The sequence below is a fragment of the Notolepis coatsorum genome, assembly GCF_963971535.1.
Source record: "Notolepis coatsorum genome assembly, chromosome: 6".
NCBI lineage: Eukaryota > Metazoa > Chordata > Actinopteri > Aulopiformes > Paralepididae > Notolepis > Notolepis coatsorum.
In genome coordinates, this window is record NC_140170.1 from 168,810,748 (window position 1) to 168,834,965 (window position 24,218).

The 24,218-nt window shown below is 41.8% G+C and overlaps 1 protein-coding gene across 1 annotated transcript in view; it reads right to left on the reverse strand.

Annotated features, from left to right (window-relative positions):
- Window positions 1–24,218, reverse strand: part of cita (citron rho-interacting serine/threonine kinase a) — a 165,491-nt gene that overhangs the window by 102,033 nt on the left and 39,240 nt on the right. The window contains exons 11-19 of the mRNA XM_084317591.1: window positions 23,884–23,989; window positions 20,442–20,585; window positions 18,044–18,163; window positions 14,612–14,782; window positions 12,168–12,221; window positions 12,001–12,054; window positions 6,918–7,058; window positions 5,094–5,219; window positions 2,196–2,291 (exon numbers count right to left, since the gene is read on the reverse strand). Coding sequence (XP_084173717.1) covers window positions 2,196–2,291; window positions 5,094–5,219; window positions 6,918–7,058; window positions 12,001–12,054; window positions 12,168–12,221; window positions 14,612–14,782; window positions 18,044–18,163; window positions 20,442–20,585; window positions 23,884–23,989 — 1,012 coding nt within the window. The remainder of the gene's footprint in view (window positions 1–2,195; window positions 2,292–5,093; window positions 5,220–6,917; window positions 7,059–12,000; window positions 12,055–12,167; window positions 12,222–14,611; window positions 14,783–18,043; window positions 18,164–20,441; window positions 20,586–23,883; window positions 23,990–24,218) is intronic.

Below are 24,218 nucleotides of genomic sequence, written 5' to 3' on the forward strand. Positions count from 1 at the left end.
AAAATATCCCCTAATGAGTGTATGCCTTGCTCTTCCCATATAGGGAATCTTATAGGGCGTTTTCCCATTAAGAGTGCATTGTTATTGAATATGGGAGTGTGATTATGCCATTCTTGAGGGTTAGGATATTTCTTTTGTGTTTCCCGCCATGTTCTGATTGCATGGGTAATTATTGGGCCAAATTCTCGCTCACAATGCTTGATTGAAAGTTTAGTGTGTGCTATGTCTTTCAGTCTCTGTGGGGCTACTATGTTTTCTTCTAATTCTCTCCAAGATACCAAAGCCTGGGGGTCAAACCATATCTTCAGTGGTCTTAATGTGAAGGCCTTAAAATATTGTAAAAAATCTGGAACTGCCATGCCACCGTCTGCTTTATTTCTCTGTGCGGTGGATCTTTTTATGCGAGGTGGTTTGTTATTCCAAATAAATTTGTATGTGGAGGTTTGTAATCTTTTCCAGTAGCCCTCTGGAGGAGGTAACGGAAGCATTGAGCTGAAGAAATTGATTCTTGGTAATACATCCATCTTAACTATTGATACCCTTGCCTGTACTGAGTTTTTAAGTTTTGCCCACCTGTCCAGGTCGTCTTTGATTTTGTTCTGTATTTTTGTGTAATTGTGCTTCACCGTTTGTCTTATGGTGGGAAATATTTCCACACCCAAGCATCTAAAATGTTTGACCATGGGTATCGCACCTGGGAGGGTTGTGTCTTTTTTTGCACTGATGTTAAGAGGAAGAAAAGCCGACTTAGGCCAATTTATTTTAAATCCCGATAAATCACCAAAGTTCTCTATCAACTTGAGTATATGCGGCAATGTGTTGTTGGGGTTTTGCATGAACAATATTACGTCGTCCGCATATAAACTAATTTTAAGATGTGTGCCCTTGATTACTATTGGTTCTATGTGTTGGGATTGTCTTATAAATTGTGCTAAAGGTTCTAATGATAGATCGAATAGTCCGGGACTAAGAGGGCAACCCTGTCTGGCTGAGCGTGATACCGGAAAGATATCGGAGATGAATGTGCCTGTTGTAATCCTGGCCGATGGGTCCTTGTATAGTACTTTAATCATATCAATGAATCCTTTTCCTAACCCCATCCTTTCTAATACTGCCCATAGAAACGACCATTCCAACCTGTCAAATGCTTTCATAGCATCCAGGGATAGCATCGCCTTAGGTGTGGTGTCCTCTTTGTCTGCGTCTAGTACGTGCAGTATTCGCCTTATGTTATCATTGATCAGGCGACCTTTTATGAAGCCTGTTTGGTCCGGATGAACTAAAGACGTCATATGCTTTTGCAATCTGATGGCTAATATCTTAGAGTACAGTTTGACATCGGTTCCGAGGAGGCTTAAAGGTCGGTAACTACTGCACTCAGTGGGGTCTTTGTCTTTTTTGTGAAGAACTGAAATGAGTGCGATATTTTGGTGTTTATGGAAGCTTCCCTCTTTGACTGAGTATAAGATCATATTTAGTAATAAGGGTCCAAATATGTCCCAGCAAGAAATGTACATTTCTGATGGGATACCATCAATTCCCGGAGCCTTGCCGTTTTTCATTCCGGATAACGCCCCCCCTCTATGGTTGTAGCGCACACTCAACCATTCGCTCAACAACAGAGCGAGTGGAAATACTGACACTTCCTCAAACAGGTTGACGTGCGCGGGTGCCGCCAGAGAGAATCAACAATTCGCTCAACAACGGAGCAGTGGGAATAATGCGGAAGCGGTCTCCCTGTCCCTGACTCTCCTTCTCTCTCTCTCTCCACCTGCATTTTACACACAATCGCTCGAGCCGCTCACACAGCGCACATGGAGCGATCTATCCTCTCTCTCTCTCCCTCTCGCTCTCTCTCTCTCTCGCTCATTCTCGTATGTATCACGCTGTGTGGGTGACTGTCACTCAAAGCGCTTATGGGTGGAGCCCAGCCCAAAACAGATTGAAATCTTGAAATGGAAAAATGCTGCTTTAGAGTACTTGATTAGAAATACAAAACAATGCATTTAAAAAAAAATTAAAAAAAATTAAAACGTACAGATGTGTTCCATACTCACAAGAATTGTGTAAAATTGCCCAAATAGTGAAAGGAATAGCAAAACACAGGTCCTTTAAATAAAAATTGTGTTCTCTCAAAAACCTGTCCAGTTCAGTTGAAACAACAAGTAGAACTCACGCCCCTCCCTTGTTCCCACCTTGATCTTGTCCTCGTAGAGCCTCTCCTTCTGGGCCAGGTGGTTCTCCATCCTCTGGGCTGTGGACTGGGTCTCCCTCAGGTTCTCCTCCAGCTCCTAGACATCAGGACAAATGCCAGAGGTTTTAGGATTAGGATTATTCCAGTTGTTTTCAACCTAGACCTCATTGTTGCCTTGCCTCATCTGGCATCATACCGATTGATTTCAGAAGCAACATCTCAGTTGTACTGTGGCTGAGTGAGTTGGGTTTTTCTGGGTGCTTGAGTTTGGCTGCAGCTCTCCTGGCTGCACTTCAAGCCAACAGGTCAACCGATGGGAAATGTCCTCAAAAGCAGACACATAATTTGTTTCTTTGTTTTAACTCAAATGAAAGGGCAAATTTTTTTACTCAAGCTTGCAGAATAACTTTTGTTATTCTTTGTTATTATTTGGTAACTTTGTGCTACCTCATTTTTGCATTTTGTACTTCATTGTTTGCATTTGTACTTTATTTCTGTACTTTAGTTTGTACTTTAGTTGTATATTGTTATTGTAGAATTTGTATAGTGTTTGGTCTGTATTCTTTTAACTTTTTTTTTTACTGTAAGAAGCACAATTTCAGGAGACTCATACAGAACCAATAATTTCACTGTAATGTACATGTACCTTATATGTGACAAATAAAACTACAACTAAACTTTCAACTTGAACTTGAAACAATTGTTAAGATTTTGGTGGCAATTGTTCAGTGTGATGCCGGACACAGTATATGACAACAAGACACAGTATATGACAACAAGACACAGCATATGACAACAAGTCACAGTATATGACAACAAGACACAGTATATGACAACAAGACACAGTATATGACAACAAGACACAGTATATGACAACAACAAGACACAGTATATGACAACAAGACACAGCATATGACAACAAGACAGTATATGACAACAAGTCACAGTATGACAACAAGACACAGTATATGACAACAAGACAGTATATGACAACAAGTCACAGTATATGACAGCAAGACACAGTATGACAACAAGACACAGTATATGACAACAAGACACAGTATGACAGCAAGACAGTATATGACAACAAGAAGACACAGTATATGACAACAAGACACAGTATATGACAACAAGACAGAATATGACAACAAGACACAGTATATGACAACAAGAAGACACAGAATATGACAACAAGACACAGTATGACAACAAGTCACAGTATATGACAGCAAGACAGAATATGACAACAAGACAGAATATGACAACAAGTCACAGTATATGACAGCAAGACAGAATATGACAACAAGTCACAGTATATGACAACAAGAAGACACAGAATATGACAACAAGACACAGTATATGACAACAAGACACAGCATATGACAACAAGACACAGTATAATGACAGCTTAGTCTCCTCACGGATATCTTAAGAACCAATGGTTCTCGAGCCGTAACGGCACATGGGGCAGGAGCCTATCTCCTGTTTCCGTAGCGTGAGGCAGCTTGATGTACAAGTACACCCCTTGGACATGACACTAGTATGTCGCAAGGACTTCCCCCCAAACCAACCCTTGATGCTGAGTGTCAAGCAGGGAGGCTATCTTACTCAGCATTAATTGTGAAAAAGATATACGACTAAATAAGCTAACAAGAACCCAGGACTGTGGAAGCATCATATGAGTTAGTATAACCCGGTCGGCTCTGGCGATATAATTGATGGGAGAACCTTTTCCAATCGAGTGGCTTATCTTAGCTAACAGCTTGGCCTCCTCGTCTAAAAGGCTGACGGGTCTAAACGAACCTGGGTCTTTATCTTCCTTTAATAGAACTGATATGGATGCCTGATAAAAAAAAAATTGCGAGGAAGAGTTTTGGCCTCAATGGCCTCGTTAAAGGCGCCAAGAAGCACTGGAGAGATTCATTTTGAGAAGGCCTTGTACAATTCAAGTAAACAGTATTTGGAACTTTGCATGCTTTTAATTGCTTCTCTTAGGGAATACGGTTCATCCAGACTGGCTTTATAACTCTATTCTACTTTTGGGATTTGTAATATATTTGAAATCCACTAATTGATGAGGGAATCCCTTTGGATTCTGAGGTATAGAGATTTGTGTAAAAAGATTAAAATAGTTTATTAATTTCCTACTCACTACCACACTACAGAAGGTTAACCCTTTACTATCACACTACAGACGGTTAACCCTTTACCATCACACTACAGACGGTTAACAGTCTGTAGTGTGATAGTAAAGGGTTAACTTAACATTCTGTAGTGTGGTAGTGAAAGTGTTAACCTTCCGTATTGTCGCCGTGAAAGGGTTAACCGTTTGGTAGTGTGGCAGTGTATAATTTCACCAGAGGTCGTGTGCATTTCCTCTAGGCCTTGATGCGGCTGCTTGCTGTATGTGGTGAAGCAGCAGGCATCCAGCCTCCTCACCCTGTTCATACCATCTATATCAAAGATCTGCCTGGAGGGAAATCCTCTTGTTAGAAAGATCTGGAGGAATTTCCAATCTTTCCTCCGAAATCTCAAGACGGATGTTGAATACGTAAGCATTGAGCAGATTATTTGCCGGTGGATATAAGCCACGAGAACCTCTCAAAGTGTTCCCTTAGATACATCCCCATTGTTGGTAATAGCCATAAATTGTTCCCTATCAACAATAAATGATTCAATCATCAGGAGGCAGCCGTTGATTTGTGTGTAAATGTTAACTGTACTAAATGGGGGGCATGGATAAAAATGACAATTGCTTCATATTCACATTTCCAAGCTATTAGAAAATTAATCAATGCATGAGTATGATTGGTGATCAGGTGTGGGATCAGGTGTAGGGGGAGGGGGGGATCAGGTGTGGGGGGGATCGGGTGTGGGGTCTCATCTGAGGTTGTCTCACCAGGATCTTATCCGCCATCTGCTGGATCTGCTGGGACTTGGTCTGGATGTCGTCTTTCAGCTTGTTCTCCCGGCGCTCCACCATCTCCAGCCTCTTCACCTGGTTCTCTAAGGTCTTCCTGCCCTCCTGCAGCCGCACACCACACACACACACACGTGCACGTGCACGAAAGCACGGACAGGCAGCCACAGGCGTCCACACACACAAAATTAAGCCACAGCAAAATATTGCATGAACCCACCAGGCAACATTGTATCAATGTATCACGTCTTGGATTCTAAACTCCCATAGACTTTGCATTGCAGTGAGATGGGAGGCGTCGCCATCCCAGGGCCGTCAGCAGCTCATGTGACCTGGCCTACGAATCTCAAGTCCAACGTTCTGCTTATCATCATAGTACATCGGGAAGGTAAGTAAAACACATATTTAAATGTTGAATATGAGCGGCATTCCTTAAGGTGTCATCTTAAGGACAGTGACTCGTTCTTGTGACATCAGAGACATGATTAAAGTGTCATAACATATTTCAAAACAAAGTGTAGTAGATTTGTTGGCAGGGTGTCATATTATCTAACAAGAGTCCATTATTTAACCATGTTAATATGGTTGAGCATTTCCGAAATTGTGTTTCCTAAAGCATTTCCAGTAAATTGCTTACTGCTTTCTTCTTGCATCTCGGTTCATAGACAAAAGGTGATGGCAAACGAATAACAGGTGATGATCAATAAATTACCGTAATTCCTCTAATAGTAACCCCGGCTTGTATTTGTTTAAACTGTAGCGGATACCAGGCTTGTATTAGGAGGAGGCATGTATAAGAGAGAGGCCTATATTTCTAATTTTCAAACAGATCATAATGAATAAATCAACATTTTGTGTCAGTTTGAACCCAGTAAAATGTACTGGGTTCATTTATTGAAACCAAGTACTATATGAAATACGGTAGTAAACAGTGCAATTACAGGTGGTAAAAAAAAGTTAAATAAAGCAATCACAATACTGGTATAATAATAATAATAACTTCGTTTTATACAATTCTGAGGTAGGCTTACTCTCTTGGTAAACATTAACACCATACCATTATATGGTATTTACTGCACAGCCAGGCCAGCATATAACAATAATAACAAAATATATTGCCTATGGTAAATCCGTTGAGGGAAATACCGTAATTCCTCTAATATACATGAAACCCGGCTTGTATTAGGAGGCCGGCTTATAATTGCTTAGCTCAACAGCGCACCCGGTCATTAATAGAGACCCGGTTTTTAATTGAATACCGGTAACTATTAGAGGAATTACGGTACACATATTGGACGGCATGCGAAGGTTCAGGGGAGTTTAAAAAGTGAATGTCCATGAGCAATGGTTACATAGGAAAGGGATAAGTCTTCAGACATCACCAAGTTAGTAGGCCAACTAGTCAACAACCTTGACTAACATGGGTTGTGGAAAGTTAAACAGTCACGTTGTCACAGCCAGGTGGCATTTTAACGTTTACATGCTTCTGATCACCAAAGGAGGGGGGGAAACCGCCATCAGAATACATTTTATATGTATATCTTTATAAACTGAAGCTTGGATGAAGACTATAGGGCATTGTGCGTGAATGTGAGTGAACGCGAGTGCGCTCTCCAGCCACAGACTTCTAATAAAGGAATGGGCTGAAAATCTGTCAAACAAACAAACACACACACACACACACGTGCCGTTGACCCCACCCCCTCCACACACACACACGTGCCGTTAACCCCGCCCCTCCACACACACACAAATGTGCCGTTGACCCCGCCCCTCCACACACACACAAACGTTTAGCGCTACCTCGGTCTCTCTCAGGCGGCGCTTCAGCGTGTCACTGGGGTCCGTCTTGCCCCGCAGGCGCTCCAGCTCCCGCTCCAGGCGCTCCTTGGCCTGCCGGATGTTCTGCAGCAGTTCAGTGGCCTCCGTGCTGGCTTTCACCGCCTGGTAGGGGGGGTGGGGGGGCACAGACGGGTAGCAGAGCCCTCAGACAAAGCCTCTCGACATGACCGGGTAATAATAATCCACATGCACTGAGAAGGCAACAGCTGAAAGGCACAGAGGAACCCGACGTGCTAGACTTAAGAGCAAGCAGCGGAAATGGTAAGACGGCAAGTGAAGTCCGATGGAGACGGATAAGTAAATATGTGTTCTAGGCTAGTTCTTATACCGGTTTGTATTTTCAAAGTGGAAGCTGGGTATAATCTTTTAGATACATTGGTAAATCGTACAAATGCCAATCTCAAGTCTACCTGTTTTCAGTCTACCAAGGCATCTCCCCACATCGCCGTTACTTTCACCTGCTACATTTTACTGGGCAGATGGCAGAAACAAGAGTTGCCGATATTGCCAGTCTCAACAGACCTAGCCTATAAACCCATAGGTGGTGCTAGAACAGGGCTATTCAACTAAATTGTTCAGGGGGCCACATTGTCAGAAACCCAAGGGGCCAGGGGCCGGACTGCCACGGCGCCTCCCCGTGCTATGAATATATGTACACTTGACACAACACGCAACCACATTTTCACAACTTTTATTTAACTACATTGCAAAAGTAGTATACTTTTAAAAAAAAGTGCTTCATTTATGTGCCACATCTGCAACATCTCCTGCAAAAAGTGCTTCATTTATGACTGTGCAACAACTGCAACATCTCCTCTTCAACATTTCAATATAAAAATAAAATAAAAAACAAACAAGTGCATGATGTGCATCTGAACATTCTAACATCAACACTTGAACAAAAAAACACATTTATAGTGCAGCTGAGCTTATGAAAAAGTGCTTCATGTCTGTGCAACAACAGCAAATCACAGCATCTTATTAGCACTTATTGTCCACTCTTAACTCTCAAACATCAGGGGGGTGGGGGGCAGACAAGCCTAGCCTACATACACATCTAATGAGAGCGATTGCACTTCTTTGACTGGGCAATGGCAGAGAAAGAGGGTTCATAGGAAGTGAGGGCTACCCGCAAACAGTGATGCAAATGCTCATTTGTCAAGGAGGCACGGTTGCTTGTTTTAATGGCATTCATGTGAGAGAAACTGGATTCACAGGTGTATGTTGAGCCAAACATTGTTAGCACAGATATTGCCAGCGTTTTTATTTTGGGGAATGTGTTGACATGAATACACTTTATCCAAAATGTTGTGGTGGATTCATTCTCAAGTGCCTGCTTCAGAGCAGATGATGCTTGCATGTCAATTATTTCAAGTTGCAGGAGACCTTCATCAATGTGAAGTGATGCAAGGAACTCTTGTCCTTTTGTGGAAATAGCAGCTACATTGGCAAATGGGTTGCTCACAAAATGCATCAATTCTCTGGACATGTCAAATTCATCAAATCGACTTGCAAAGTTTTCCCTCAATTTATCAATGAAATCTGTCATTAATTGAGTGACTTTTGGCTCAATTGTGCGTGTTAACGTTGACATAAAAAAAAAAAAAAAAAATATTAAAAGAAAATATTTCTTTTTAATTTTTTTAAATTTTTTTTTATTATCATGTAATCTTTGGCGGGCCGGTCAGAATCATCCCGCGGGCCGGATCTGGCCCGCGGGCTGCCAGTTGAATAGCCCTGTGCTAGAAGAAAAGTCATGAGGCCACCAAAATAAACAGGATCCTCCCTCCAGGGGTCATGAATATGTACAGCAAATGTTGTGACTGTACAACTAATGGGTTATGAGATGTACTCATTTGACAATGAAAAGTCTGGCCTGATGTGAGCACTGAAGGAAAGGTGATGGGTTCACCAACATCAACAGATGTCTTCCTCTTTAGGTCATGAATGTGCACAGCAAACCGTATGGCAATCAAGCAGTTACTTTCTGAGATATGTTGTTCTCAGTTTGGCCTGATGGTGGAGTGACCAAAATCGAAATGTGTATTTCAGTAGGGGTCATGATTGATCACAGCAAATGTTACGACGGTACGACTAAAGGGTCAGGAATAGGGGTGTAATGGTACATGTATACGTACCGAACCGGTTCAGTACACGATGTGTACCGAACAAATACGTATTTTAACCACTAACGGAACGCACATGCAGAACTTTTCTTTGCGTGCAGAATTGTATTCAAAACTCAAGTTCACCCCCTTACCAAAATATTACTTGTGTAAAGGGCCGGATGTTGTTCATTCAGCCCAAGCACAACACTGAGAAATTACCTGTAATTTAGCATAGCCTCATAGTATGGCGAACACAAACGACAAGACAGACCTATTTTTCACAATCTAATATAATATATATTGTTTTTTAACAAGTCGATTATTAATTTGAATATAGAATATTCGTTGACAGCCCTACTTAACTCATTGGACGCCATGCATTAGCCTCATTCTATAGTAGCTACCGCCATCACTGTAAACGGTGAGAGTCGCTCACCTTGTTTGCAGGGCTATAACTATTTAAATATTATAGCTATATATGCAATACTATGGCCCATTTGACATCGAGTAACTATCGTTCAAGATGTGAAAAAGGAATATGTTTTCCATCCATACATTCTCGTTTTATACCGTGGTGAATATAAGTATGGTTTTAGAGTGGTCTGGGGTAATTCCTGGAAGGCTAGTAATAGCCTGCGACGTATATTACTTAATCCATTGGCATTTCGTCCCTATACACGCTACAATTAAAAATTCAAATGCATATGATCGGTATATTATGTTCCATCATGCATGCATGCATGTCGTTTATGATTAATTGATTGTCAATAACGGCATTCGTTAGTACAACAGCATACGTTGATCAGGGCGATGGCTATGGACAACCAAGCTGAAATTAACGTTAGATTGCATTTACCTGTGGCCGATGATAATCCAAAAAGCATATTCCAATTATTTGATTGCCATCTGCTAGATCGTATGTCCATTTGGCCCACGCCATAACCCCCCACAGCATAATGAATCCGGCATCGGATTGACGATTCAATGCGATAGAGTGAAGATCTTGATCCATGTTACAAGAAAACTCCCCCCGGATGACTTTCAATGACGCACAGCCAGAGCACAGAGACACAAAGGGAGTGCAACATCGGCAGCATACCACCAGGCGGCGGTATCGGACCGTTGCGATCTCAGACACATTGCCACACAGTACCACAGCATACCTGGATGATTTATGAATGGAAATAGCAAATAAAATAAATAACGATCCAATAACGAGTATACTCGTTGTTGGCGTTATTCGATTAGCGGGCTATAGGGAGTATACTTGTCGTTGGCAGGGAAAGAGTTAACAGTAACTGCACACTACATCACCCCTGAGTGGAACATGGAAAGCCAAACTTCACCTGGTTGATACCGAACCGTGGTTTTTGTGTACCGTTACACCCCTAGTCAGGAGATACGCTCATTTGAAAATGTTTGGCCTGAGTGGAACATGGAAAGCCAAACTTCACCTGTTTTTTGTTTTTTTTATCCACTTTTTCTCCCATTTTCTATATTTTCTCCCATCCCAATTTCGTATCATCCAATTCAACCCTCCCCCGTCACGGACACTGTTTCTTGCCTCCCACAAGCCGGCTGCAATGTGGACTAAGTCATACATAGCACAAGTCCCCTCCGGTACTTGAGGTAACAGCAGTCGCATCTTTTCACCTGCGCAGCTCGATCTCTCAGTGGCGAGGAGTAACGCATGGGAGGCTCACGCTGCCCCCGACACTTCCTGATTCTACTGCGCAGGCGCACCAACCGACCTGTAGGAGTCGCTGTCCACAACGCATGTAACTGTTCCGCAACAGTAAGTGACTTCCGGGGTAGGCCTGATTGGCCCCGACAGGCACGTGACGCGGCAAACTCAGGACGCGCAACGAGGCTGCTGAGAGCTGTCGCGCGGAAATAGGCTGTCTATTGCCATTCTCTAACACAAACTCTAACCTTAACCAGCTCCTTAACAGCGCCTAAACTTAACCGTTCTAACCTTAACCAACTCCGAAACAATGCCTAACCTTAACCTTAACCTTAACCATGCCTAACCTTAACCATAGAAAGAATATTGCCATTCTCTAACACAAACTCTAACCTTAACCAGCTCCTTAACAGCGCCTAAACTTAACCGTTCTAACCTTAACCAACTCCGAAACAATGCCTAACCTTAACCTTAACCATAACCATGCCTAACCTTAACCGGCGAAAGAATACACGTTAAAAAAAAAAATCACGTTAAAAAAAATAAATTCGATGGGATTCGAACTCGTCAACAACGGACCGCAGGATCGCAGGACCGCTGCTCTGCGAGGTGAGCTGAAGCGCCGAATGAAAGTCATAGCGGATTTGGACGGTTACATCATTCCGCAAGCTCTGCCGCTCCGCTCCGCGGAGCGTGCCGCGCGGCAGAGAAAGTTGCGCGTCACGTGCCTGTCGTGGCCAATCAGGCCTACCCCGGAAGTCACTTACTGTTGCGGATAAGCTATAAGCGTCCACAACGCCCGATCCCCACCCTTCAGTTTCCCTCCCCGTAATACGGCCAATGTGTATTACTGTGGACGACCAGCTAAACTGAAAGCAAATGTGGAGCGCTGGGCTCGAACTGACGAGCCCAGCGTCTCCAGCATTTCGTGGCGAGTGCCTTGCCCACTACGCCACGTAGCCGCCCCAACTTCACCTGGTTGATACCGAACCGAGGTAGATACCGAACCGTGGTTTTTGTGTACCGTTACACCCCTAGTCAGGAGATACGCTCATTTGAAAATGTTTGGCCTGATGGTGGCACTAGAGGAGACGCCATGAGGTGACCACAATCTGTCGATTTCTTTCTCTTGGCGTCATGAATGCACACAGCACATTTCATGGCAATCCAGCCATTAGCTCAAGATATCTAGTTGACTTACAGATGGGACAGGTTACAGATTCCTTGGCGGAGGGAATTAAATAGCACTTACTTTGGAGAGTTTGTCCTGGAGCTCTTGGATTTTCATCTGCTGCTCGGAATTGGTCTGAAACAATTATGTTCAGTGAGTTAGAGTTTGGTCCTGATAGATTAAGATTGTGCATAGTGTTAGCTCTGTGCATATCTGGCAGAAATGAATGGGTTTGGATCCATCCTTACCTTCTCTAGTTTGGAGAGAAGCTCCTCCACCTCAACTTTGCCCTGCTCTTTGGCCTAAGACACACAAATCACAATAATGAGACAATCGTATACTTTTCTTCATAGACCACTTAAATTACAATATTACAATTGTACTTGAAATGGATTGTATTTTGAGCTCCAGATCGGATCATCTATGAGGAAACTGTTAATTGGGATGTTAAGGGAATTTCAAACAATCGCTTCCTTCAAGGTCTGCAGATAATGTGGCCTCTCCAAACGTTGGCATGTTGTCTATAATGGATATCTCTTTCATTTATGACTGTAGTTTTAATATAGGATCCTCAGAGAAGTTATTTTAGAATATTGAAGCCTACCAATATATGTGACCCAAAAAAAAGTATTTCCAGGTATCAATAATTAGCATTGATTGATTTGTGGTTGGGTATTTGGTAGAACACTGCAACAAACATTAAATCACATTAATTCACCTTATTCAACAAACCACGTTCTAACAGAACATAGTGACATGAGGACATTCAGGGTAAATGATAAGAGGACATCCGATATAATGCAAAGACAGCACACTGATGGACATTAGGCTATACAACGAACATAACATATAAGCTATGGACACCAAACATATTTCATGTTCAGGAGACGGATGCCTCAGAAAAGGTGTCAAGGTGGCAGGAGGTGGAGCTCAGGATTTTGCAGCTCAAGCCCCATTTTCTACTCATCCATGATGTCTTCCATGTCATCCATGATGTCATCTATGATGTGCTTCAGTCTGGATACCCAGCTCCTCTTTAGCCACACAACTAACGTCAAGGTAATGGGGCCACTGCTTTGGGTGCACTGTGCAGTAGGTTTCAATAATAATAATAATAAATTATAGATTTGTAGGGGCACTTATTTGTGGAACAAATCTCAAGGCGCTACAGTGTAGAAGAACATACAAACTAGTAAGAGAGTAGAAAGAACATAAAATAAGTAGGGCTAAAACTAGTAAAAGAGTAAAAAGAACATGAAATGTGAAGGACTAAAACTAGTAAAAATAAATACATAAAAAAATAAGATAAAACTAGATAAAAAATCAACAAAAGGCTCTATTAAAAAGATGTGTTTGAGGCCCTTTTTATAAGCATCCACGGTCTGTGGTGCTCTCAGATGGTCAGGGAGAGTATTCCACAGACTGGGAGCGGATGAGCAGAAAGCCTGATCTCCCATGGAGCAGAGTTTGGTCCTCTGGCACTGGAGGAGGTTTGCCTGAACAGAGCGGAGGTGTCGTGAGGAGGATTGAGGGTTGATCAGTTCTTTAAGGTAGAGGAGGGGGGGGGGATTTTCAGCATTTATTTCAGGGCTTGTACAGAATGGAGCATGGCTCCATTACTTTATTTAAGTTCTGTGGTAACTAGCTGGAGCTGCTGGTATCCAGTATGAAGGTTGTGCTGAGGAAGGTCTCCACTGATCAACATCATTAGTAGTAGGAAACAGTGCTAGGGATGCAAAGTTATGAACTTGCCCTTTAAATTACTTCCGCTCTTTTGATGGTAGCATGCTAATAAGATTTACTGAAAATCTGAAAGACTCCAAAACAATCTTATTGTACTAAAACAACACAACCTCTGATAACCATGAAAGACAAACAGCCGTAATGTTTGCCAAAGTCCATCAGCTTTGGATCCAGATCAATATCAAGCCCAAAGTGACATTTAGGTGGTCTCTGTTAACAATCAAACCAATTTATCAATAAGCCTCTTTTCTCTATTCCATTAGTATGTAAACAGAACATCCAGTGGAGGAGGCGTTACTAGTCAGAATAAGAGACTCAGCAGCTGGTGAATCAAAACACTTAGACTCGGTCCATTGGTTAATTTCACAACTTATTATAATTTGGAAAATGTAATTTCAGTTCAGCCCTTGCTTTCAGTGAGAGCAAGCTTAATTTACCCGGCCTCCCATATCCTAGCAATGTGTTCTATAATGTATAATTTACCCCGCCTCCCATATCCTAGCAATGTGTTCTGTAAACACAGCAATGATGAAATATAGGACACGGATAAAAGTACTTTTCACCACACACAAATTCTTAAGACTTACTTCTTCTTTAAATAGTATATTTTAACTTGCATACTCTGCAAGTAAAACTATGGAGCAATAGTTTGGAATAATTAACAATTATTCCAAAAATCCTCAAATAAAAAGCAGACGCAAGCTTCATATCGATGTCTGAAACGTAAAACCTCCTATCTGCCAAATTTGGGATTTTCTGATTTCACTTTGGATGATGAGAAACCTCCTATCTGCACCTATTCAGTCTGTCTGCAAGATATTTTCCAAAAGCAGTGTATTGTATTGGGTATCCTTAAAAAAATTGCATCCTGCAAGAAAACAAGTTTTTTTAGTTTAAAAAAAATAAAAAGTTAAATGTTCAGATAGGAGGTTTTGCGTTTCAGCCATACCTTCTGGATCCTCTGCTGGTAGTCCACGGCCTTCCTCTTCAGCTCCTCGCTGGTCTGCCGGGACTCTCGGAGCTCTGCCTCGTACAGGTCACTGCGGCGCCGGGCGGCCGAGAGGTCCTCCTCCAGCTGCCTGATGGTGACCTGCATCTCCTCCAGCTGGGCATGGTACTCCTGGGGCCAGAGGAGCCATTTAGCCCACATGTATACTGCATAGTAGCATAGGTATAGTAGCACAATAGGTAGTAGTATAGTATAGGCATAGTAGCATAGCAGATAGTACGTTGTAATATAAAGTACAAATTGTAATATAAACTACACTATAAAGTACACATTGTAATACAAACTACACGTTGTAATACAAACTACACGTTGTAATACAAACTACACGTTGTAATATAAACTACACGTTGTAATACAAACTACACGTTGTAATATAAACTACAAATTGTAATACAAACTACACGTTGTAATATAAACTACACGTTGTAATATAAACTACACGTTGTAATATAAACTACACATTGTAATATAAACTACACGTTTTAATATAAACTACACGTTTAATATAAACTACACGTTGTAATATAAACTGCACGTTGTAATATAAACTACACGTTGTAATATAAACTTGTAATATAAACTACACGTTGTAATATAAACTTGTAATATAAACTACACGTTGTAATATAAACTTGTAATATAAACTACACGTTGTAATATAAACTACACGTTGTAATATAAACTTGTAATATAAACTACACGTTGTAATATAAACTTGTAATATAAACTACACATTGTAATATAAACTACACGTTGTAATATAAACTACAAGTTGTAATATAACACGTTGTAATATAAACATAAACTACACATTGTAATACAAACTACACATTATAATATAAACTACCACAGTTCTACGGCCCTGGCATATTGCTTTTTTTATTCTATAATTTTATTCTAATCTGTTGTGCCTCTATTTTAATTTAGTTTATATCCCGTTTTATTTTATTCCACATTTTATTTTAGAGCTGTACAGCCCTGGCATAACTTTATTTCATAATTATATTGTGCTTCTTTTTTTATTTAGTTTATATTCCATTTTATTTTATTCCACCTTTTATTTTATTATCCGTCCGCTAATGTCACAGCGAAAACAACCAAATCAAATTCCTTTTATGTGAAAACTACTCTGCAATAAAGACCTTTCTGATTCTGAACTGCGTAACCCGTTTGAATCTATATTTTTCTGTGCATTTAAAAGAGATGTGGTTGATTTTCCTTGAGTGTGGAACTTGTTTATACTGAGACACAGGGTTCATGAGATTTATACGAGGTATTGTGATACATGCACCCTATGGTTTGACAAGTCGTTCGTCTCCCGACAAGGGTCTCTCCTACACACAAAAACAAGCCTTTACTATTCATGATGCTCCCGGATCGCAGTGCCCCTGCAGCGAGACTAATGTGGCTCTGTGGCCGGACACAGAAGCCGCGGCGGTGAGCTGAAAGGCCACAACAACATGATTACCATCTGCGTTTAGGGGGGGAACGGTACACAGTAGCCACGGTTCAGTACAGACGTACCTCGGTTTTGGGGTCACGGTTCAGGGATTTTTTTTTAATAATTATTATTAAAGGGGAACTATCTTATAAATGGCCTTTTTGAGTGTTTAGCATTGTTTCCTAGCTATGTGAACTTATATTAATATGATCTATGTCTCAAAATTCTCATATTGGCGCATTCTTCCAATTCTCCTCTCACAATATTCACCCTCACTGAACTGAGTCATTTGAAATGTGCACGATATGTGATGTCAGAAAGACACCGCTGCATGTTAATGTTCAGGCGACGACGCCGCTGCGCAGTGGTTTAGGAGCCCAGGCTCAAAACGGCTCGAGATCTTGAGGTAGAAAAATGCTGTTTTTGAGGACTTGATTAGAAATACAAAACAATGAATAAAAAAATATATATATATTACAGAGGTGTTCCATAGACTCACAGGAATTGTGTAAAAGTGCCCAAATAGTGAAAGAAATAGTAAAATAGTTCCCCTTTAAATATAATTATTTTCTATTAAGTTATACTTAGTTCCACATAGGCTTGCCGCGGTAGTCAGTGATACCGGTGTCATTCCGTGTTCAGGCATCCACTGAGTAAATTAATTGCCTACTGCCCCCACCCCGGTGTATGCGTTTTAAGTTTCAGTTACACTTCTAGAGTAGATTTAACTTCATGTGAAGCAGAGAAAGAAGACTCTAGAGAAGAGATGACATGTTAAACAACAATGGCAGAGGATTTATCAATATTTTGGATTTAAACACCGTAGCAGCTTGACTGGAGAGGACCTCAGATCAGTCCGGGAAAAGTATGTAGCGAGTTAGTAATTTTTTTCTCTGAACAGCTGTGACTGAAAGTCCGCGGGAGAAAGTTGGTGTGGGTGTGTGTGGGTGTGTGTGTGTGTGTGTGTGTGTGTGTGTGTGTGTCTCTCCATTGGTTAACATTATTGGGCTGAACATTTTCAGCCTATTGTAATGACACTGCTGTGTTACAAACATATCATTCATTCATGGTTTTGTTTCAGGGACACCTGTAGTAAAGGGGAGGGGAGAAACAGCCCAGTGCAGAGTGCACAGTTGTTAATTTGTTCTGTCAAGCTTCAACGTTTTATTCATCGTTTTATTAATCATCTAAATTTGGCAATACAAGCTTAATATTCAACGTTAAAGATCAAAGTAAGCCAGTGTAAAGTCAAGTATAGATATTGAGCACACATTTGTAAAATGTCCAACCCTAGTGTCACCTATTGTCGTATGAGACGTATTCGTCGTATGGCTGGATGTACCGAACCGTGACGTCTGTACCGTGAAGTCGCAGGACGAATACACGTACCGTTACACCCCTATCTGCGTTAAAAGCTTTCTCTGCTCTATTCATGCCTTGTATGACATGTCAGTGTGTTTCTCTTCAAAGAGTTGAAGAAGGGTAGATTTCCACGATTTTGTTTAGTTTTTAATGGCTGAATTTTGCACAGTCCTTTGACTTGTACGAGGTGCACTGAAGAAGACATCGATATTCATTTTTCTTAGGGAGGCACCGATACCAATACTGCCATCAGATATCTTCACCAGCACTAAGGCTAGTATCTGAGGAAATAGGCATTCTAAACATTCTGTGAAAGGCCTCTATTGTTTACATTTCGTTTATGGATCGGGGACCTATAAGTCTAAATTGCGGGAGAATGAAATAGTCTCTTTGTGCACGAAGACGGCATTAACAGGAAGAGCTGCCTTGTTTAGCCTGAGTGTGCATTACGGGTCTCTGATCCATCTGTCTTACAGTCCGGAGTGCCTGGAGCAACAGATCGTTATCAGGGTCACAGAGAGGAGGAAAACAAGGGGATGATGGGAGCAGAGGAAGAGGTGGAGCCGAACCTGCTCCTTGATCTCCTGCAGCTTGTTGCTCTGCTCGCGGATGTCCTCCAGCAGCTGCATGGCCTTGTCATCCTCCTGGGAGACCTCCACGCGTGCAGCCTCCAAGCTGCGCTTCAAGCTCTGACCACGCATTGCAAAATGATTTATTAATGTCCACATGAATACATGCATGTCGTGTGAACACTGGTAATGCAGTCGGATATTGAGTTGGTTACAAAAGTGCCAGATTGGCACCACATTGTTGCACACAGAATAACACAAGTGATGAAAATAACAGTAGTAGGTGGAAAGGTAACAAATAAGTTCATGGATATTAAAAGCAGCATCTCCTCCATATTGAGCGGCTACCAATAACAGCAGAACATAACACCTTGCTAACTGCTTGGCCCTTCTCTGGTATGAGGGAATGGTATGATCCCCCACTCCTGCATGGCAAAAGCCACATCTTCTGCTAGCCTAAACCTTCACACACACAGAGCTTCTGCTAACCTAAACCATCTCACACTCACACACAGAGAGAGCTTCTGCTAACTAGCGATGTCCCGATCCGATTTTCAGAGGATCGAGATTTTTATTAATTTTTTAATCTGGAGTGAAAAAATAAAAATAAAAGTTTTATTTTATTCAACAAACATGACCATGTTCACGTCTTAAACTCATACTGAGGCCTTAGTTTTGGTTTTAAATTACATATCATCATTCATTTATTTATTGTCACACAGAGCAGAAGAATTTGCCAAAACAAATGCATTTCCTTTTATTTACACCGTCGCACGACAGTGACGTATGCCGAAAATAGCAGACCTCACAACGTGTTGCTCCCGCAAGTAAACACGGGCAGGTTATGTCCACCTGATGACTCGGAGCAGCTAGACAAAATGTCAGAAGTTTGGAAGCATTTTAAAATTGAAACCGAAGCCAGTCCAATATAGCCAGTTGCAATATTTGCAAGGCGGACGTTCCATGTGCGTTTAACAACGTTATGTGCAGTGGTGCAGTCGTAATATGGGCCAAGGCCAAACGCCACGTGCACGCGCGCTCCCACGCGCACGTGCATACATGTATCTCTCCTCTTTCATGAGTCGGAGCTGGGGACGAGACAGGTGGTCTTTTGTCACATAACACACGCCCAACACTCCACACACACACACACACAGTCTAGGTGATAAGTGCCGGCCGACTTTGCATAATAATAGGATGCGCGCAATTCTGCCTCAGTGACGAAGCCCAAACGTCGTTTGACCGCGTATGCCCAGCACTGCACCCCTGGTTATGTGACTAGAGCAAGCAAAGGAATGGGGGACGGCTGGTGCTCTGCCAAACAGCTGTTTTGAATGCCTTGCTTGAATGACGAATGCTCACCTGGATAACATTCGCTTTGCGAGGATTATTCGTCTGCGTTTCAGACCAAAATGGAGCAAATCATTACGTAAGTCGAACACTGTGAATGTATACTAAATGCGCAGATTGAAACTTTGAATATTTCTCGTATGGTGAATGTAATGCGAGCCGCCGCGCTCAACTGGGGCTATTGATAGGGTCAATATATGAGCTACCTTGCAGCTAGCGTTAGCGTTAGCTAACCATTAGCTAGGGCTGGCTTTAAAGTCAATGTTAGCTTGCTTGGTATCCAACGCTAGCTCGGCAGACAGTGAAGTGATGCTACTGTAATGTATAGCTACGTGCCTGGCTAGCGTTAGCTAGCTAAAAGAGCCCTCGCAGTGAATCTTTCATGACTCTCTGCAAACTAACTAAGCTTGTGTCGTTCGCTAACAAGCTAACTGGCGTGAGGCAGCTAGGCTAGGTAACATTAGCTAGCTATTAATAAACCAGCTAACGTTAGCTAGCAATCTTTCTTTACCACAATATCATTTTATGTTCTTTACCTGTGTAACGTTATTTCACACTCCCGTTTTTTCATCAGTCTCTTGAACTATGATTTAAAATTATTCTAATCTAGTTGACGTGGTCATGATTTAAGTGTGATGGTGATGGTTGTTGTTGTTTTTGTTGTTGTTGCTACTGCTGCTGGGGATGTGAACGGAGGGGCTTGTCTCGGTATCGACAGATACTCAAAATCGGATCGGGAGCAAAAAAACGCGATCGGGACATCCCTACTACTAACCTAAACCATCTCTCTCTCTCACACACACACACAGCTTCTGCTAACCTACACCATCTCACACACAGAGAGCTTCTGCTAACCTACACCATCTCACACACACACCACACACAGAGAGAGCTTCTGCTAACCAACACACACACACACACACACACACACACACACACACACACCTACTAGCCTAAACCATCTCACACACACACATAGCTCCTGCTAACCTAAACCTTCTCTCAGTGGAGTCAGACTGGAACACACACAGTGAGAGGAGAGACTCACGCTGCACTCAGTGATGTAGGTGGCGAGGTCCTGCTCCAGGACGCCCCTCTGCGTCTCTGAGGCCTTCAGCTCCACGTCCTTCTGCTGGAGCACTGACTCCAGGTCAGTCATCTTACGCTGGAACCTGGAGATCTCCTGTTCCATCTGAGCCACAACACACAGCAGAACACAGGCTGAGTGAGCACTGACTCCAGGTCAGTCATCTTACGCTGGAACCTGGAGATCTCCTGTTCCATCTGAGCCACAACAACACACAGCAGAACACAGGCTGAGTGACTGCTGAGGCTCAGAGCGATGTGCTTGCGTGGTGCTTGGATCATTTACTGCATTAGGGCAAAATAAATAAATAAAATAAACACTGTCCAGGCGGCCCTGGATCATTCCTGATGGAGAGCCAAGTAGAGGCTGCCATAGTCGTGTAGTCATATAGTCATGTAGTCATATACATAGTCATACATATAGTCATATACATATAGTTATATTATACATATAGTCATATACATAGTTATATTATACATAGTCATATAGTCATATACATATAGTCACATACATATAGTCACATACATAGTCACATATAAATAGTCATACATATAGTCATATACATATAGTCACATACATAGTCATATACATATAGTTATATACATATAGTCACATACATATATAGTCATATACATAGTCATATAGTCACATACATAGTCATATACATAGGCATATAGTTGTATACAAAGTCATATAGTCACATACATATAGTCATATAGATAGTCATATATATATTATAGTCATAGTCATATAGTCATATACATTTATTATTATTAACCTTTATTTACCCAGGGTAGGTTCACTGAGCGGATGCTCTTTTTCAGGAACATAGTCATATAGTCATATACATATAGGCATATATAGTGGTGATATAGCCATATACATTAGTCACATAGTCATATAGTCACTATGACTGAGAAGCACAAACTGCCGACAAGGCAGATTCAACAGGAATCAGCCAGTAGACGCACCAAGACCAGCTGAGGAAGTCAACCCTTAAACTCACCCAGATCATCAGTCACAGAGTGATTATTGGCAGCAGTCTGGGCATATTTCCTGCTATACGTCAGGCTTGATAGACAGATTGATGGGCTGATTGACAGACAGATTGATGGGCTGATTGACAGAGATTGATGGGTTGAACTCTGGTAGTAATGGAAGAATCACAAAATCTTCCATGGGACGACATTAAAGGTCCTGTGTCTTATAAATGGTCTTTTCCAGTGTTTAGCATTGTTTTATAGCAATGGGGGGTTAGTATCAATGGGTCTGTGTCTCTAATTACCATATTGGCGGATTGCTCTAATTCAATTGAGACAATCTCTTCCCCCAGTGAATTAGGTCATTCTGATTTGACTGTTTTGCTGACGTGAATAAGGCACTGATCTGCATAACTAACTCTGTGGTTGTAGCGCAACCATTCGCTCAGTGAACAGCAGAGTGAGTGGAAATACCTGCACTTCCTCAAGCGGGTTTTGACAGAGAGGCAGAGAACGAGCAAGCGAGAGAGAGGGAGAGAGAGAGAGATAGATAAATAGAGAGGTAGAGAGAGAGAGAGAGAGAGAGAGGAGCTTCTGTCGGGGAAACAAACACACGCATTTTACACACAACCTGACCGGCCCTGGTAGAGAGAGAGAGAGCGAGAGAGGGACCGCGTGCAGGAGTGTGTAAATGTGTGTGCGCGCGGGGCTGGTGTGGGGCTTCTCCGTGGGATATCACTGTCAAAATATCTTTGACTCCCACGCGCACGCCCATATTCCGATCCATGCAATAATATTCACAGCGGTATATATATTGTCATTCGAAACAAGTTACCAATGCATTGTCCCGTGGGATTATGCCCCCTGCGGCAAAATTAATTAGTATCCCCATCAATCTTTCTACCTCTCTCTCTGTGCCAGTCGCAGACTGTGGGCGACTGTCACTCAAAGCGCTTATGGGCGCAGCCAGGCCAACACAGCTTGGAATCTTGAAGTCGAAAAATTTTGCTTTTGAGAAATTGATTACAAATATAAAACAATGGATTTTTTCAGATGTGTTCCATAGACTCACAGGAATTGTGTAAAGTTGCCCAAATAGTGAAAGGAATAGCAATGCATGTCCCCTTTAATGCATTTGCTAAAAATAGGATTTTAAAATACATTATAGCCAGAAAGCCCAAGTCATGTTTCTTATGGTAGAATATTTAAATGTCTGTGTCTGATGTTTATGTGGGGAGAGCCAAATGACCTCCGGTGTTCCACAAGGTGCGTAATGTAATATGCTGAGCAAGAAATTGCATGTGATTCAAGGATTCATAAGACTGTGAAAATACAAATAACCCCCAGCAATCAGACATAAACATGAGCCTGGTCCCCTGAAATCTAAAGAGAGAGGAATACAGTTCTACCATGTGATCTAAAGAGAGGAACAGTTCTACCTAGTGATCTAAAGAGAGAGGAACAGTTCTACCTTGTGATCTAAAGAGAGGAACAGTTATACTATGTGATCTAAAGAGAGGAACAGTTCTACCTAGTGATCTAAAGAGAGGAACAGTTCTACCTAGTGATCTAAAGAGAGAGGAACAGTTCTACCTTGTGATCTAAAGAGAGGAACAGTTCTACCGTGTGATCTAAAGAGAGAGGAACAGTTCTACCTTGTGATCTAAAGAGAGAGGAACAGTTCTACCTAGTGATCTAAAGAGAGGAACAGTTCTACTGTGTGATCTAAAGAGAGAGGAACAGTTCTACCTTGTGATCTAAAGAGAGGAACAGTTCTACCTTGTGATCTAAAGAGAGAGGAACAGTTCTACCTTGTGATCTAAAGAGAGAGGAACAGTTCTACCTTGTGATCTAAAGAGAGGAACAGTTCTACCTTGTGATCTAAAGAGAGGAACAGTTCTACTGTGTGATCTAAAGAGAGGAACAGTTCTACCGTGTGATCTAAAGAGAGGAACAGTTCTACCTTGTGATCTAAAGAGAGGAACAGTTCTACCTTGTGATCTAAAGAGAGGGGGACAGTTCTACCTTGTGATCTAAAGAGAGGAACAGTTCTACCTAGTGATCTAAAGAGAGGAACAGTTCTACATTGTGATCTAAAGAGAGGAACAGTTCTACCTTGTGATCTAAAGAGAGGAACAGTTCTACCTTGTGATCTAAAGAGAGGAACAGTTCTACCTAGTGATCTAAAGAGAGAGGAACAGTTCTACTGTGTGATCTAAAGAGAGGAACAGTTCTACCTTGTGATCTAAAGAGAGGAACAGTTCTACCTTGTGATCTAAAGAGAGAGGAACAGTTCTACCTTGTGATCTAAAGAGAGAGGAACAGTTCTACTGTGTGATCTAAAGAGAGGAACAGTTCTACCGTGTGATCTAAAGAGAGGAACAGTTCTACCTTGTGATCTAAAGAGAGAGGAACAGTTCTACCTTGTGACATCGGTCTTGTGTTTCTTGTAGTTCTTTGCTTTTGAGGCTTAGCTTCTTTTCCATGGAGTTGGTCTTGGCAGGAGAGTTGTGGGATGCCGGCACAGACCTGTGGATGTTAAACATGATGGTTTTAAAACTGAACACATATTATACAATACATTATGTAAGCCTAACCAAGTCTACCAAATTTAAAAAGGCATATTTCACTTTAGTAGAACTTGTCAAAAATCTGCAGTCACTAGTTAGCTAACTAGTGCAACCTGCCCAGCATTCCTACTAGCGTTAGCTAACTAGTGCAGCCTGCCCAGCGTTCTGACTAGTGATAGCTAACTATT